Source organism: Mus caroli, chromosome 5 (genome assembly GCF_900094665.2).
Source record: "Mus caroli chromosome 5, CAROLI_EIJ_v1.1, whole genome shotgun sequence".
In the NCBI taxonomy this organism is placed as follows: Eukaryota; Metazoa; Chordata; class Mammalia; order Rodentia; family Muridae; genus Mus; species Mus caroli.
In genome coordinates this window covers 94,716,871-94,730,586 of record NC_034574.1, presented here as the reverse complement: position 1 = coordinate 94,730,586, position 13,716 = coordinate 94,716,871, and the positions used below count along the sequence as shown (strand labels likewise).

The following is a 13,716-nucleotide window of genomic DNA, read 5'->3' as shown; positions in this document are numbered from 1 at the left end:
AAAGAGAGGCCCATTGGACATGCAAACTTTATATGCTCCAGTACAGAGGAATGCCAGGGCCAAAAAGTGGGAATGGGTGGGTAGGGGAGTGGGAGGGTATGGGAGACTTTTGGGATAGCATTGGAAATGTAATTGAGGAAAATATGTAATAAAAATATTTAAATTAAAAAAAAAAACTGCATGTTGCTAAGTATACAGGGCTTTACACAGTTTCAAAATAAAGATAAAAAAAAGTTGTCTTTCTCCCCAAAACTAAGTTGAAAGCTATGGAATCATGCAGAAATAAGTTTCTTAAAATACTATCAAGGGGCAGGGGGCTGGAGAGATGATGGCTCAGTGGTTAAGAGCACTGACTGCTCTTCCAGAGGTCTTGAGTTTAATTCCCAGCAACCACAGGGTGGTGGCTCACAACCATCTGTAATGGAATCTGATGCCCTCTTCTGGTGTGTCTGAAGACAGCTATAGTGTACTCATATACATGAAATAATATAATTAATTCTCTAAAAAAAATAGTATCAAGGGGTGGTGGTGTGAGCCTGTTATCCCAGCTCTCTAGAGGCTGACATGGGACTACCTTGGGTTGAAGGCTAGCCTGGGCTGCATGGTAAGACGCTGTCTCACAGGAAGCAAAACCTGTCAAATTGAGCATGGCTGATCACAGACAACATGGGGAAATCATCCAAACAGAGCATCTCGACCACACTGTTGAACTATAGCGCCCGTCTACCCCTCAAGCATCTCTGAATGAACTGAAAGCTGCACACAATCGAGGACTGTGGTCCAAGAAGGATGCTCGGCCCACACAGTTTCAGATCTGTTCTCAAAGCGACAGACAGCATCGCTCCAAACTGAAGCCTGGCTCCAGCCCAAGTCTTACAGCACACCGTAGTGTGCATGGATGCTGAGGGAGATGTCTGGGATCCGCATCAGTGAGCCCTCCTACACCAATCAGCAATGAAGAAAATGTCCCACAGAAAAGCTCACGGGACAATCTGATGTAGGCAACCCTTCAGCTGAGGTCTCCTCTTCCCACGACAGAACTAACTAACCCATTCCATTTCCCACTTTAACGATGCATCAACAGACAGAGGAGTTCCATCAGAGAGCATGCCAAACGTTCTGAGGAATGACACCTCAAAGATGCTTTAAATGGTGGCAGTGGGAAAACTCGTTTTTTAGGAGATTTGTATATTAGTAATGAACCCTAAAAATGCAGGGCTCTTTCAACTGATGAGTCTTAATTGAGATTTATACTAATTCGAATCATATCAGAAACATGGAAATCTTATTCAAATCACTTATTTGTAAAAATTTTTAAATTTATTTTTTAAATGGTTTTTTGTTTGTTTGTTTGTTTGTTTGTTTGTTTTTTTCCCTGAGACAGGGTTTCTCTGTCTCACCCTGGCTGTCCTGGAACTCACTTTGTAAACCAGGCTGGCCTCGAACTCAGAAATCCACCTGCTTCTGCCTCCCAAGTGTTGGGATTAAAGGCATATGCCACTACCGCCCAGCTATTTTTAAATGTTTTACAACACCTTGAAAACACAAACTAAATTGCTATCAGTATTTCAATCATTATGCAAATAAATTCCTAGTGTACAAACATACAATACCCTGGAACTTACCCGTTTGATGATGTTTAAGAAGATGATAAACATACAATCCACTTCTATCTTTTTTTTTAAAGAATCGGAATTTCACTTTTAAAGGCAGCTCAATAGGGAAGGACAGTTCTAGTCGTGTTAACGGGACATTTGTCTTACCCGGCTCAGCACGGCCTGTAGGAACGGAGGGAGGGAGTAATTCTGAAGCTGGAACAGTTCTGAGGGCTCACACTCTGTCACGAAGGAGTTGACATCGCTTCGGTATTCCACCGGGCACACAAAGTACTGGTACTTGGACAAGACATAGGCAGCCTGAAGAGCAAAGCAAGATCCATGAGACAATGCCCAGGTAAAAGGAAACCACAGGTCACAAAGGACAGAGCCAGGTGCCAGGATGTCTTGCATTAGCTTATGGCTACAGGTTTACAAAGTTAGAAGGTCAGGATGGACCCGGGAAAGGCCTTCACAGACCTTTAGAGAATGACATCTCCATTCAGCCTAAGAAGGGGAGGGGCTGATGCAGTCTTAAAAGAGCATCATAGGAGGTCTTCCCCTCCAGTGCATCTTCTCACTGCTCTGTGTGTGCACGACGAGTGCGTGTCCCAGCACAGCCCGGTAGAGGCAGTTTTCTCCTTCACCTTGTATGTGGACTCTGTGGATTAAAGTCTCCAAGATGTGCAAAGCAACTGCCCTCACCTGCAGAGCCATCTCATTAGCCCAAGACCTTACTTCTCAGAGTTCACATCGTAAGTCTTAACCGAGGCTAGGAAGACGCAGTATGTAAAGGAGTGGATTATAAAGATTCGGGGTATACAGAGGGCTTGCGGCACACAGGCTCATACTGATCTCATCAGCTGATACAAAGTCACTAAGCAAACGGTGCACAGCAGTGCAGGTGAGGTGCCACTCACTGTCCCTCACTAGCCCAGGGAGCCCAGGACAGTTTTTAAAGTTAGCTGTCTTCAGCCATCGAAACGGGAGATAAAAAACATCTTCTTGTACATTTAAGTTGTTTAACGAAAGGTTATCTTGGGTTCTCCTCCAGACACCCACTCCATGGCTCTGCTCAAGAGCAGCAGAAATTCAGATATGCTGCTAGGAACGGATAACTGCCTTGCCTCCAAACTAAGCCAGTTTCGTACCTGGCTGTATACTACGTTTAAATGGCTAGCTCTTTACTTCTTCCAGGGATGGCGCTCTCTGCACCCTACTTCTAAGTAACAAACTCTTATCGTATTCTTTAACTTGGTATCTTACTTTTGATGCATAAACCTTAGGATCTTCGGCGTGAATCAATGATTACTGATGTTCTACCTCAAACCTTGTCCCCCCCCCCCAATTTTACTAGAATCTTCATTGAGAATGAATTGTTTATAAACTAAATAGAGGGGTAGTTTCCCCATACAAGACAATGCCGAGTTTCCAGTTATTCATGTATTTATTGTCCCAAAGCTTTATGTTGTTGTGATTACACTGTGTTTGGATGTGATATTTTATATCAACTATATCAACTTTAGATCAACTTATATCACTTTTCTTGGACTAGACTCTGACAGGATCTTATAGCAGACACCCTGGTCTTCTGGCTCTAACAATCTTGTCGTCGCCCCCTTCAGTAATGTTCCCTGAGTCTAAGGTATGGGGGTCGAACTGTTAATATATTAGTGGGGTATCAGCCTGTCCTTATACCCACAGGTAAATGTGGCTCTCATCTCTCATCAAAGAAAGTTCTTTAGGCATCAGATGGGGGTGGGGGGTGGGGGAGAATCAGAGAAGACCATGCTAATCAAAACACAGAAATGACTGACAGTGGGTGCCTATTTAGTAAGTTCTAGTAAAATTATTACTAGCAACTCATGATTTTGTAGGTTTAGAAAAGCCTAAACTCTAACATGGGTTTTCAGACTATAGATATAATTAAAATCCTACTAAAACTCACAATGAATCCAAATATGACTGTGGAGAAGAAACCGCCAATGAATCCTTCCCAGGTCTTCTTAGGAGACAGCTACAGAGGCCGAACAAGATGGGGAGGGGTGTTAGTACACATGCAAACATGGGAACACAGGGGCCTCTACAAGGTTCCCCCAATGCCCTGTACCTCCCCCCCCCCCACACACACCCCTCTCCTGGTTTTTCGAGCAGGGTTTGTCTGACACAGAGCCCTGACTGTCTTGCTGGAACCCACTTTGTACTCTAGGCTGGTGTCGAATTCATAGAGACCTGTCTGCATCTGCCTCTCGAATGCTGGGAAGCCTTCCCTTTCCTCTTAATCCAACAATTGAAAGCTGCACTTGTGCACTGTGTGGGTCGTGATTTACCTAAGCAAGTGTCTTGAGAGGCACTTAACACACAGCAGACCGTCCTGTGTGTGATGGATTATGAATGTCTACTCATTTCTGTTATATGGCCTTAAGCCCTTTCTCCTTTTTGTCTTCCAGAGGGCTGTAAATTCAGTACTGAAATCCTTTTCTCATGACTGCATGCTCCTCATGGAGTAAGGTTGTTAAGTCATCCCGAGTACATGTCATCAGTGCTGCCCGGCTCCTGATCAAAGGACAGAAGGAACACAACAGGGCCCAGGCACTGGGACACTCCAGGTTATCTTGTTTTGGGCAGGTAGGTTAGGGGGACAGGGTCCCACAATGTAGCCCATTCTGGTCTAGAGTTTGCAACCCTCCTGCCTCAGCCTCTCAAGTACTAAGATTACAAACTGGTGCTTGCATGTTCAGCTCAGTCCTAATATGCAATATATATGAGATTTCCTTCCAAAATGAAATATTCAACAGCCCCAAATTAGCACACACACACACACACACACACACACCCCATGATCTACATGATCTACCTTTAGAGAGAAAGGAACATATTGTGCTTCTAAGAATAGACACTGGCTACGCTTCAGTCTGGCTCTTATTTCCCAGTCAACAAGACACTCAGGGAGAAAAATCTGGAGGTAAGTCGGGAACTTGGTAGTATAAGGAGAGGAGACTTGAGTCTGTGGTCCTAAATGCCCAGAGCTACCATAGAAAGGAAGAAGTAAAATGGCTGTGTCAGGGGGCCTGCAGGGACAGAGCTAACTCTCAGGGAAGGAATGGGTCACAGCCCAAGCTACCCGAGCTCCTTGTAGAGTTCTTAACCTTTAAGGTGAGACATCTCAAAGTTAGACGAGCTGGCAGCCTAACAAACCTGGTACCAATTCTGCCACAGAGAAGGTACCGACCCCCCTTCTCCTGGGATAATGCAGTGTCTGTATTCGTGGCGTCAAGTGGACTTAAAGAATCTGCTGCTGACCTAAGAAAGCTTCCAGCTGACTCACAGCAGGTCACCAGATAAGTGCTCACCCTCCGGGGCCTATCATATAAATAATCCTCCTTGGTGAAATCACTTGAAAGGTATTGAAAAGCGGCCACTGGGACTCCTGCATGGCTCGCAGTCTCCCTTGCGGTGGCGTTGCTGGTCTAGAGCTTGTGAGCATGCTCACTTGTTCTGGCGTAGTAGCTTCAGAAACATGTCCAAGATCCACCCCTTGCACACCAGCAGCCCCGCAGGCAGCTCGCAGGGCAGCTTGGCCTGGTTCTATGTGACTGCCCACAAGAGGAGAGCTGCGGTGCTCTGAGGGGAGGCCGCCCACCACTCCCCAGGGGCACTGCACTCCCTCACATTGCTCTGCAGCCTGAGGCTAATCCATTATCCAACAGTGGCCCCTGCTTCCTCCATAACTGCTTTCCTCTCAGCTGAGGAACACATTTGTGAGACTCCCATCGAACACTTTGCTCAGGATGGAAACTGACTCCTAAGAGAAGCCCCAACATAGAGAGAGCTCTTTAAAAACCCAAACCAGGAGATAGTGTTGCGCACCTTTTATCCCAGCACTCGGGAATCAGAGGCAGGTGGATCTACATGTTCAAGACCAGCCTAGTCTATAGAGTGAGTTCTAGGACAGCCAGGGCTACACAGAGAAACCCTATCTCTAAATAAATATAAATAAATAAAATGAATTGATTAAATCAGTACTAGGAAAAGCTTGGATTTTTCATAAGAACTTGTTTTTTTCCTGCCCCCCCAATAAAATCTGAATAATTTAATTCATGTCCTTGCCTCCGCTGTCCATACACAGAACCAAGCCCAAGGCGAAGGGGAAGGGGCTGTCCAGATCAGATGCCTCCCGCCCTCTCTTAAGCTGTTGCTATTTGCTTTAGCCTCTCTAGTCTTATTTTTAAATGACCTTGGCTGTCTCTGTGCACACAGATGTGTGCCTTGCTCTGGCAGGAAGTTTAATGAAGGAAGGGACAGCAGAGAGAGCCAAGGCTGGCTGTGGGTAGGGCTGCTGGGGATGAGAAAGCAGCAGGAGGATGAGGTGAGCGGTGACTTGAAGGAGCAGAGGGCAATGGAGCGCGGCTCCCATGGAGGGCCCAACTGCACACATGACAGCAAACTCAGAGGAACTCTGGGAAGGTATCTCATGCCCTACTCGAGCTGCTGTGTGCAAATCAGGTGTGCGAGTGTGCCAAGGGGTGAACTGTCCCAGGGCCTCAGCTCTAAGACTACGGGAGGGGCTCCTTCCTGACATTTCCCATTACCTTAATTAGAGGAGTTCTTCCAAAAAAAAATCCAAAAAGGTAAGCTGTGATGTCATTGCAGATGACGCTTGATATGGGAACAAGGAACCTTTAAAACATTAGCAGAGAGAGGTGCGCACGGTTAGACAGCAGACACTTATCTGGTTTATAGCTCAGAATGAACCCGCATGGCAACTCTTTAGATCACACAGTGGACAGAGCAGTGGACAGAGCAGAGCACAGTAACAGAAACAGAAAATACCAAAAAGAGCTGGCTCATTTAGCCAGGGAATAGCACAAAGTCTATCACTAAACTAAGACACTAAAGATCGCAGCTAAGGAACATACTGAATAGCCAATTGCTATAGCGAAATGCAAAACAAGCCACTTGTGCAGGCAGAGAATAAAGTGGTAAGTTTATCCCAAGCTCTTATTGCAAACTCTCCTCCAGGAAAACTATGAATTTTAATTCTTTCTATCTTAGCCTATGACTCTGTCAAACTCTGATAATTCTGCAGAACCTATTTATATAAGAAACACTCCTCCCTCAATCGAAAGGTTTTATATGACATCTGTCCGAAAACTGGAATGTAAATGTTTACACAGACACATGCACATTCAGAGGGCACAACCTATCCTGGCAAAATTCCACTTAGCCACAAAAGTTTCTAGTTGGTGACATTAGGGGGGATGGGTGGGTGGGTGGGGAAGCGGGGCTGGTTTTCATTGCTCATATGCAGGTGCACAGAACCTCTTTAAGCCTTCTCCCCATTCCAGCTCACATCTCATTATGAAGTTGGATAACTTTTAATTAATAAAAATGCTTTCTGAACCTGCAAAGCCCAGGGCTGAGGAGCTCACAGCTCTGCCCAAGCAACCAGCTAGAAGCCCGTTCGTTCCCACCCAGCAGTAGCCTGGAGAAAAGTCGTGCTTTCTGAAAGCCACCATCACATGTTTTTTACAATCTGTGTAAATATCATCCATCCTTTAAAAAAAAAAAAAGGCAATATTGGGATTGGTTAGCATCTGAAAATGTAACTGGGCTTTGAGAAAGACTTTTTGCATTTTATTTAGAACTAAATGATTCCAGTCGTTAATGAAGCGTTTTGTGCTCAGTTGTCAAAGAGTAAGTGAAATTCAGTAATTTTACTGGGACGTACCAAGTGGCCCCGTTGTAGTGGAAACTGGGAAGCTACTGCCCGGTGTTAGGGGTCTAAAAGGCAGGACATAAAAACAGAACGCAGCATAACACAGCATAGTCCCTTACCATATCATGCCTTCAAACAGATTTTGGATGACAAGATGTGACTGAGTGACGGTTATCAGTAAAGTGACGTGCGTCCATGCGAACTGTTAATAGCCCAACAACACAAGGGTTAGCAACGCAGCTTGTCGGACGGCCAAGGAGCAAGAACAGTTTTGAAACACACATTTTCTGCCACGACTTCTGATGGGAATTTGTAAGATAAGGTCATACAAGCAAAATGAGTGCAGTTAGTGCATTATATCCCTCAGACTGCCTGCTAGAACCCTGAAAGCACGGAATCACTGAGCAAGCCACCGTAATTTATAGGTAAATATGGAACGCTAGTGCCTCTGAGATATACTATTATGTTTTGAAAACACAGAGTGGATCACTCCACGGAGCTAACTGAGAAGCCACAGATGCTGTGGAGAGCGAGCGGTGCTGGAGGCTGATGCTCCAGGTAACCCCTGAGGGAACTGTCTTCCCTGGGTTTACTATGACAACCTCTCTGTGCAAAGACTTATTTCTAACTGTGAAGGATGAAAACTCTGGATTTGCTGCCTGTAAGGTCCATCCCTTCATGCTGAAAGTGGATGTTTCTCACGTCTGTTCAATGACATTATGCACTTTCCACGTTTCAAAGCCCTCTGCCGTGTCCGTCCCCAGCCCTCCCCGACACCCCTCCCTTAGTCCTCAGCCTGAGAGACAGCAACTTCGGTGACTTTTAGCACAAGTACTATGGCAGAGTGTGAGCTCAAAGCAGTCATGATCCTATGCATTCATCTGAAAAATTTGATTGGCAATTATGAAGTGATTTTTCCAAATAATTCAGATTTTTATTTACTCTTCAAAACTCATTTCTCATTTCAGTAAGGTATTTTATGTTGGTTTTCTTCTGTTCTACTGGTATGCATTTAAAAGAATCAAGTATTTTATACTTAAAATACATTTTTTCAAGAGGCAACATTTTATAGTTGGCCCTCTATGGCCCATAAGTCCTGTGCCCACAAATTCAGAAGCCCCACAGATACATGGATCAAATGCACAGACCTGTTTCTCATTGTCATTAGTCACTACATAGGATTTGGTTGTGTTAAGTCTTATAATTAAGTAAAATGATTTCAAGAGCACTAGAGGATGCAAGTGGCCATACAGAAACACAAGGTCCTCCAGTGTCCATAGCATTTGCTGTTCACAGTTGCTCTAGAACCAGTTCCTAAGAGAAGACTTTATTACTTCCAATCTGCCGTATTTGTTTTTAGGTTTCATAAAGAATTTTACTATAGGATCCCTTGAAATTAGAAATTTAGGAAATATTACAAATTTCTTAACAAGAATAATTTGTAGAAGAATGCTTCCTTAAGGAAAAGGCCACGTGGGAAGGATGACCCAATCTGAATAAGCCTTGCTGAGCCCAGTTAGCAACTCTCAGTTCTGCACTGGACTTCAGACTTACAGCTCCACTTTAGGAAAGTAAGAAATGCATGGTGTAAAGTAACGGGTCCTAGGAAGCACAGACTGCTTCTCTCCACCAAACAAGAGTCTTAGGGCAGCGAGAATCTGTGGCTGACCATAACTGTCACAAACTGTCACGTTCTGCCTGCCACTATGCTGATGTTGGCAGTGGGTGTTCAAAGTCAGCTGCCACAAAACTGTGCAGCAGGTACTTCCTAGGCTCTAGTGACTGTCTCAGATGCATTCCCACAATCTGGGAATTCAAACATACCATTTATATATTTTTTTGTCTTTGAATTCTTTTTTTAATGTTTCAATAACACTTCAGGAACTGATGTAATTTTAATTCCCCAAACCCTTTCAACTCCAATATTTTTTATCTAATGAACACAGGAAAAAAATGAAAACTTCTCCAGGCTCTGGCAAGGCAGTACCCAGCTAATGTGTCCAATTCCTCGTAAGAACAGGGAGAGGAGGAGAGCAGCTATGGGAAGCTGCGGATACACACCATATAGAACTGCAGCTACGGAAGCTGCGGATACACACCATATAGAACTGCAGCTACGGGAAGCTGCGGATACACACCATATAGAACTGCAGTCGGTAGTGCTTCTTCACCAGGCTCAGGACAAACATGCAGAAACCTGCTCAACAACAAGAGACATGTACTGTGAGTTTGTATCAAGTATGAGATTTCATGAATCCCCCTCCTCCATAACTAGTTTCCTGCATCACCATCCAAGCACAGCTTAGCCATCACTCAACCCAACGCTTCCTCTCCTTTATTGGTTTCAGGAGTTTCTTAAAGGAACAATTTTGAAATCTCTAAGTGCCTGATATATTCCATGGGGGGGGGGAATAAATTGCTATCTCCTACATTCATTAAATGAATCTTAAATTTTCACTATGTCAAGAACAGGCTGGTAGGTCAGTGGCAGTGTCTGCCGAAGACAGGAAGGGCCCCATTTTCAATCTTCAGTTTAGCAAATCCTACCACATAAGATGTCAGTTGATTGAGAGTATCACAGAACATGTTCAATGTCTACCACTATTATGTCAGCCAGTGTCCATTAAACACTGTATGTTCCTACTCCCGTCTAAGCGTGGGTATGTATCAATTCCATCCTTCCAGCTTCCTTGACGTAGCTACCCACCATCATCTCCGCTTCACAAACGAGAACTGAGGACCACAGAATGAAAAGAAATCTTCAAATACTCCTGCCCTCAAGTCATGCCGCTCCATAGGAACTCACATGGCACCATTCAGACAAAAAGTAGCCGTAAGTATCCCAAACCAGTAGCATAAATGCAGTATAATGCTCTCAAGTGATTTCTTCCTCTGTATTTGAGTTTATGACGGTATCACAGACACGTATTACAAGGAAGACATACTGCACTTGCCCAACTCAGTGCAAGTCCCTAACCACACACTAACACAGTGCGAGGCTTGCTCAGAGCACTGTAACCTTGTCAAGATGTGCTTCTGGCAGAGGTGGATCCTGAAAATGCACAAACGGAGTCTAACTGGGCAGGCCGCGTGAGTTCTGCAATGGGATCAGAGTGAATCTTACACAGGAACTGAATCTGTTTTTGCCAACTGACCTACAGCACATGAGATAAAAGTGCTTTTACATCTCTATACTCAGTGTAACCCAGGGTGCATCTCTCCTCAGGGCAGAGGACCAAGCAGCAGCTGCCTCTGTCTGTTTTTGAAGACTGATTTTAATCATCCACAAGTAAGGATTATGGCAGAATAAGGGCAGAATAAGTCCCCACGTCCTATCAGTGGGCAGGGGCCACTGACCCCATGTCCTATCTATCAGTGGGCAGGGGCCACCATCCCCATATCCTATCTATCAGTGGGCAGGGCCACCATCCCTACATTCTATCTGTCATCTGCAGAGTAAACTGCTCACTGGACTGCGAAGCCAGTAAGAAAGCCCTCTTTGGTAGAGATGTCCTAAAGCTGAAACAGCACTTAGGAGCAGAGGCAGAGAGAGCGTGGGTGAAAGAGATGGGCTAAGGACATGGAGTCTGTGCTGCTCCAACTGCCAAGCACATAAAAGTCTCATTTAAGTTTTTCTGCTGTGATGACTAGGTTTATGTTCTCCTTATTTCTTTATTGAGATTTTTTATATGAATGCATATTTATTATTTTCTCCCCCATCCCCTCCCCCTCCCCTGTCAACTCCTCAAATTCACAGATGTCTATATATAGAAGAATCAAACTGGAGACACATCTATGACACTGTACTAAGTCAACTCGAAATGGATCAAAGGCCTCTGTGTGGACACTGACTGGCTGACATTCCTAGAAGGTACATGGTCGGCAGTACCTACAGGATCCAGGTGAAGGAGTATACTCTCTGAAAGGGACAAGTGGGACCTTACAAAAGTAAACACTCAGTACAGCAAGTGAAGAGGAAGCCTGCAGGGGAGAGAGAGGACATTGGACGGCTATTCACCCTCACAGGCTCCTGTATTTGAATGCTTAGTCACCTCACCAGGGAGGGGCACTGATTAGAAAGGATTAGAAGGATTAGAAAGTGCGACCTTATTGGAGGAAATGTGTCACAGAAGATGGGTTTTGTCATTTCAAAACCACCCTCTCCCTCCACCCCGCCTCTCAGCCTATGGACCAGAATAAAGTTCTCAGCCACTGCTCCAGTGCCATGCAGGCCACCATGCCTCTGGCTGTGTTGATAATGGACTAGGTCTCTGAAACTGCAAGCCAGCCCCTAGGTCTCTGAAACGTCGAGCCAGCCCATAATTAAATAAGAGTTGTCTTGGCCACGGTGCCTGTCACAGCAACAGAACAGTGACTAAGACAACAAGTTCATCTAAAGCTAGATATTTTCAAAGAAAAACATTCTTTTTGAAAGTTGGCATGAAATCACCATTCACAGCTACATGACTGTGAATATTTGATGCTTAAAACATAAGAGTGTGTATATCTGATATCTTAATGTCTCTGGAGAAAATATACTTTATGCATCTGGATCTACAGTCATACCTTCCCCTTAACTAGCAAAGAATATTACATTGCCATGTTTTTTATTAAAATCATAGGCTTTGTTATACAACTATAAGTAACAGTATTCACTGGAAAGGCTGGTGGGGTTTTTGTCAGCTTGACACAAAGTAGAGTCACCTTCGAAGAGGGCCATTCACTGAGGACCTGCCTTCTTCACCCTGGCTTTCGGATATGTCAGGGGTGTTTTCCTGAGTGATGATCAGTGTGGGAGGGCAGTGGCACCCCGAGGACTCAAGTGGCCCTGGAGGGTATGAGAAAGCAGCTGAGAGCCATGTTCCTCCCTGGTCTCGGCTTCATGCCTTGCTTCCAGGTTCCTGCTGTGGCTTCCCTCAGTGATGGCTCCTGCTGTGGCTACCACAACATATAAACCCAATAAGCTCTTTTCTCCTCGGGCTGCTTTGGATCAGTGCTCTTTCACAGCAGCAGAAAGAAAACTAGAGCAGGCCCCCTGGCACACTCGGGCACACTCGGCTCTGATGATGTAACAGCTCTCAGTGTGGCTGCCTGGTTGAGCTGGTGCTGACGCAGAGATGAGCATCCTATATCCCATCTTAAGCACTCCTCAGGGGGCAGAAAGAGCCAGTTCCCAACACACAGAGATGACTCTACAGCAAAGAACAGAAGCAAATGATGTGGTCGAGCACGCCAGGAAAAGAGAAGGAGAAACTGGGAATTTCGGGAAATGTGTTAACAGTTTAAAACTTAGCAAGCATTTACGATATTCCAGATGCAAGATTAAAAAAAAAAAAAAAAGTGAGATAGGCAGGCATGAGCAGCTCCAGCTGAAGAGACAGAAGACAGAGCAACAAACCTGTTTTAAATTTTACTATAGTGCAACTCAGTAAACACGTGGCCTCTTCAGTCCTAATGGCCATGAGGACGGACCTACATATGCACACGAGGTACTTGCTAACTCCTCTCTGCTGGGTTATACTACTTGACAGAAAAGCTTCTGGCATCATCTTAAATACATTCTGGGACCTTAGGTGGGCTCATTCCCACCCTTAGCTACAGCTGAGCAATTTACACAAAGGTTAAAAAAGTAGGTAATGGGGAAGCTACCATGCAAACCAGTCACATTAGCCGAGTTTTAAAAGAATTGTTGACGAAGGGTACTGATCAAATACCTTAAGAATTTTAAGGACACCAAACCACCACATATAAATGTATTCAGAGTGATCACATGACTGTAGCTGGTGATGTCCTTTGGGGTCCAAAACTCCGAACACCTGTACCTGTCATTACAGGGCTTGCGACTATATGCTTGCTCTCATTCCTAAGCAGCGCAAATCCACGTTGCCAAGCCTGTGAGGTGTTCGTCTTTATGCAAATCTAGTCTCTGGAGAAGTTTGTATTATTGCCAGTCCCACTGACTTTTTTCTTTGCTTATCAGTCAAATTCACTTTGTGACAAGATTCCCTAAATCAGATAATGACAAGACTATCTAAGAATGATCTCCAGACCCTGTCAGTGAGTCCCCTTCTATGACAGAATGCACGTCATTGAATTTCATGGCCTCTGATGAGAAGGACAAACACAGAGATACATACATTTTATTCCAACAAAATTTAATGTCAGCAAAACAGCTTAGGCCATCTTTGCTTTTAACATCAGCTAAGACACACTTTCCAAAGTCCTTTGATCACTGCAATAAAACCAACGTTTCCATAGCATCCTTTCACACTGTAACAGTACAGATCTATGAACACAGCAGCTCCCACTTCCCCTTACCATTCCGAAGTCCAACTCTGTCCCAATGTAAAGACTCACACCAAGACATCAGACAAGGCAAAGAGGCTGAGGCAACAGCACTCA

At 44.7% G+C, this 13,716-nt stretch overlaps 1 protein-coding gene across 1 annotated transcript in view; it reads right to left on the bottom strand.

Annotated features, from left to right (window-relative positions):
• Positions 1 to 13,716, bottom strand: part of Cds1 (CDP-diacylglycerol synthase 1) — a 61,084-nt gene that overhangs the window by 10,645 nt on the left and 36,723 nt on the right. Inside the window, exons 6-10 of the mRNA XM_021163852.2 lie at positions 9,453 to 9,511; positions 7,434 to 7,516; positions 6,188 to 6,275; positions 3,544 to 3,612; positions 1,764 to 1,916 (exon numbers count right to left, since the gene is read on the bottom strand). Coding sequence (XP_021019511.1) covers positions 1,764 to 1,916; positions 3,544 to 3,612; positions 6,188 to 6,275; positions 7,434 to 7,516; positions 9,453 to 9,511 — 452 coding nt within the window. The remainder of the gene's footprint in view (positions 1 to 1,763; positions 1,917 to 3,543; positions 3,613 to 6,187; positions 6,276 to 7,433; positions 7,517 to 9,452; positions 9,512 to 13,716) is intronic.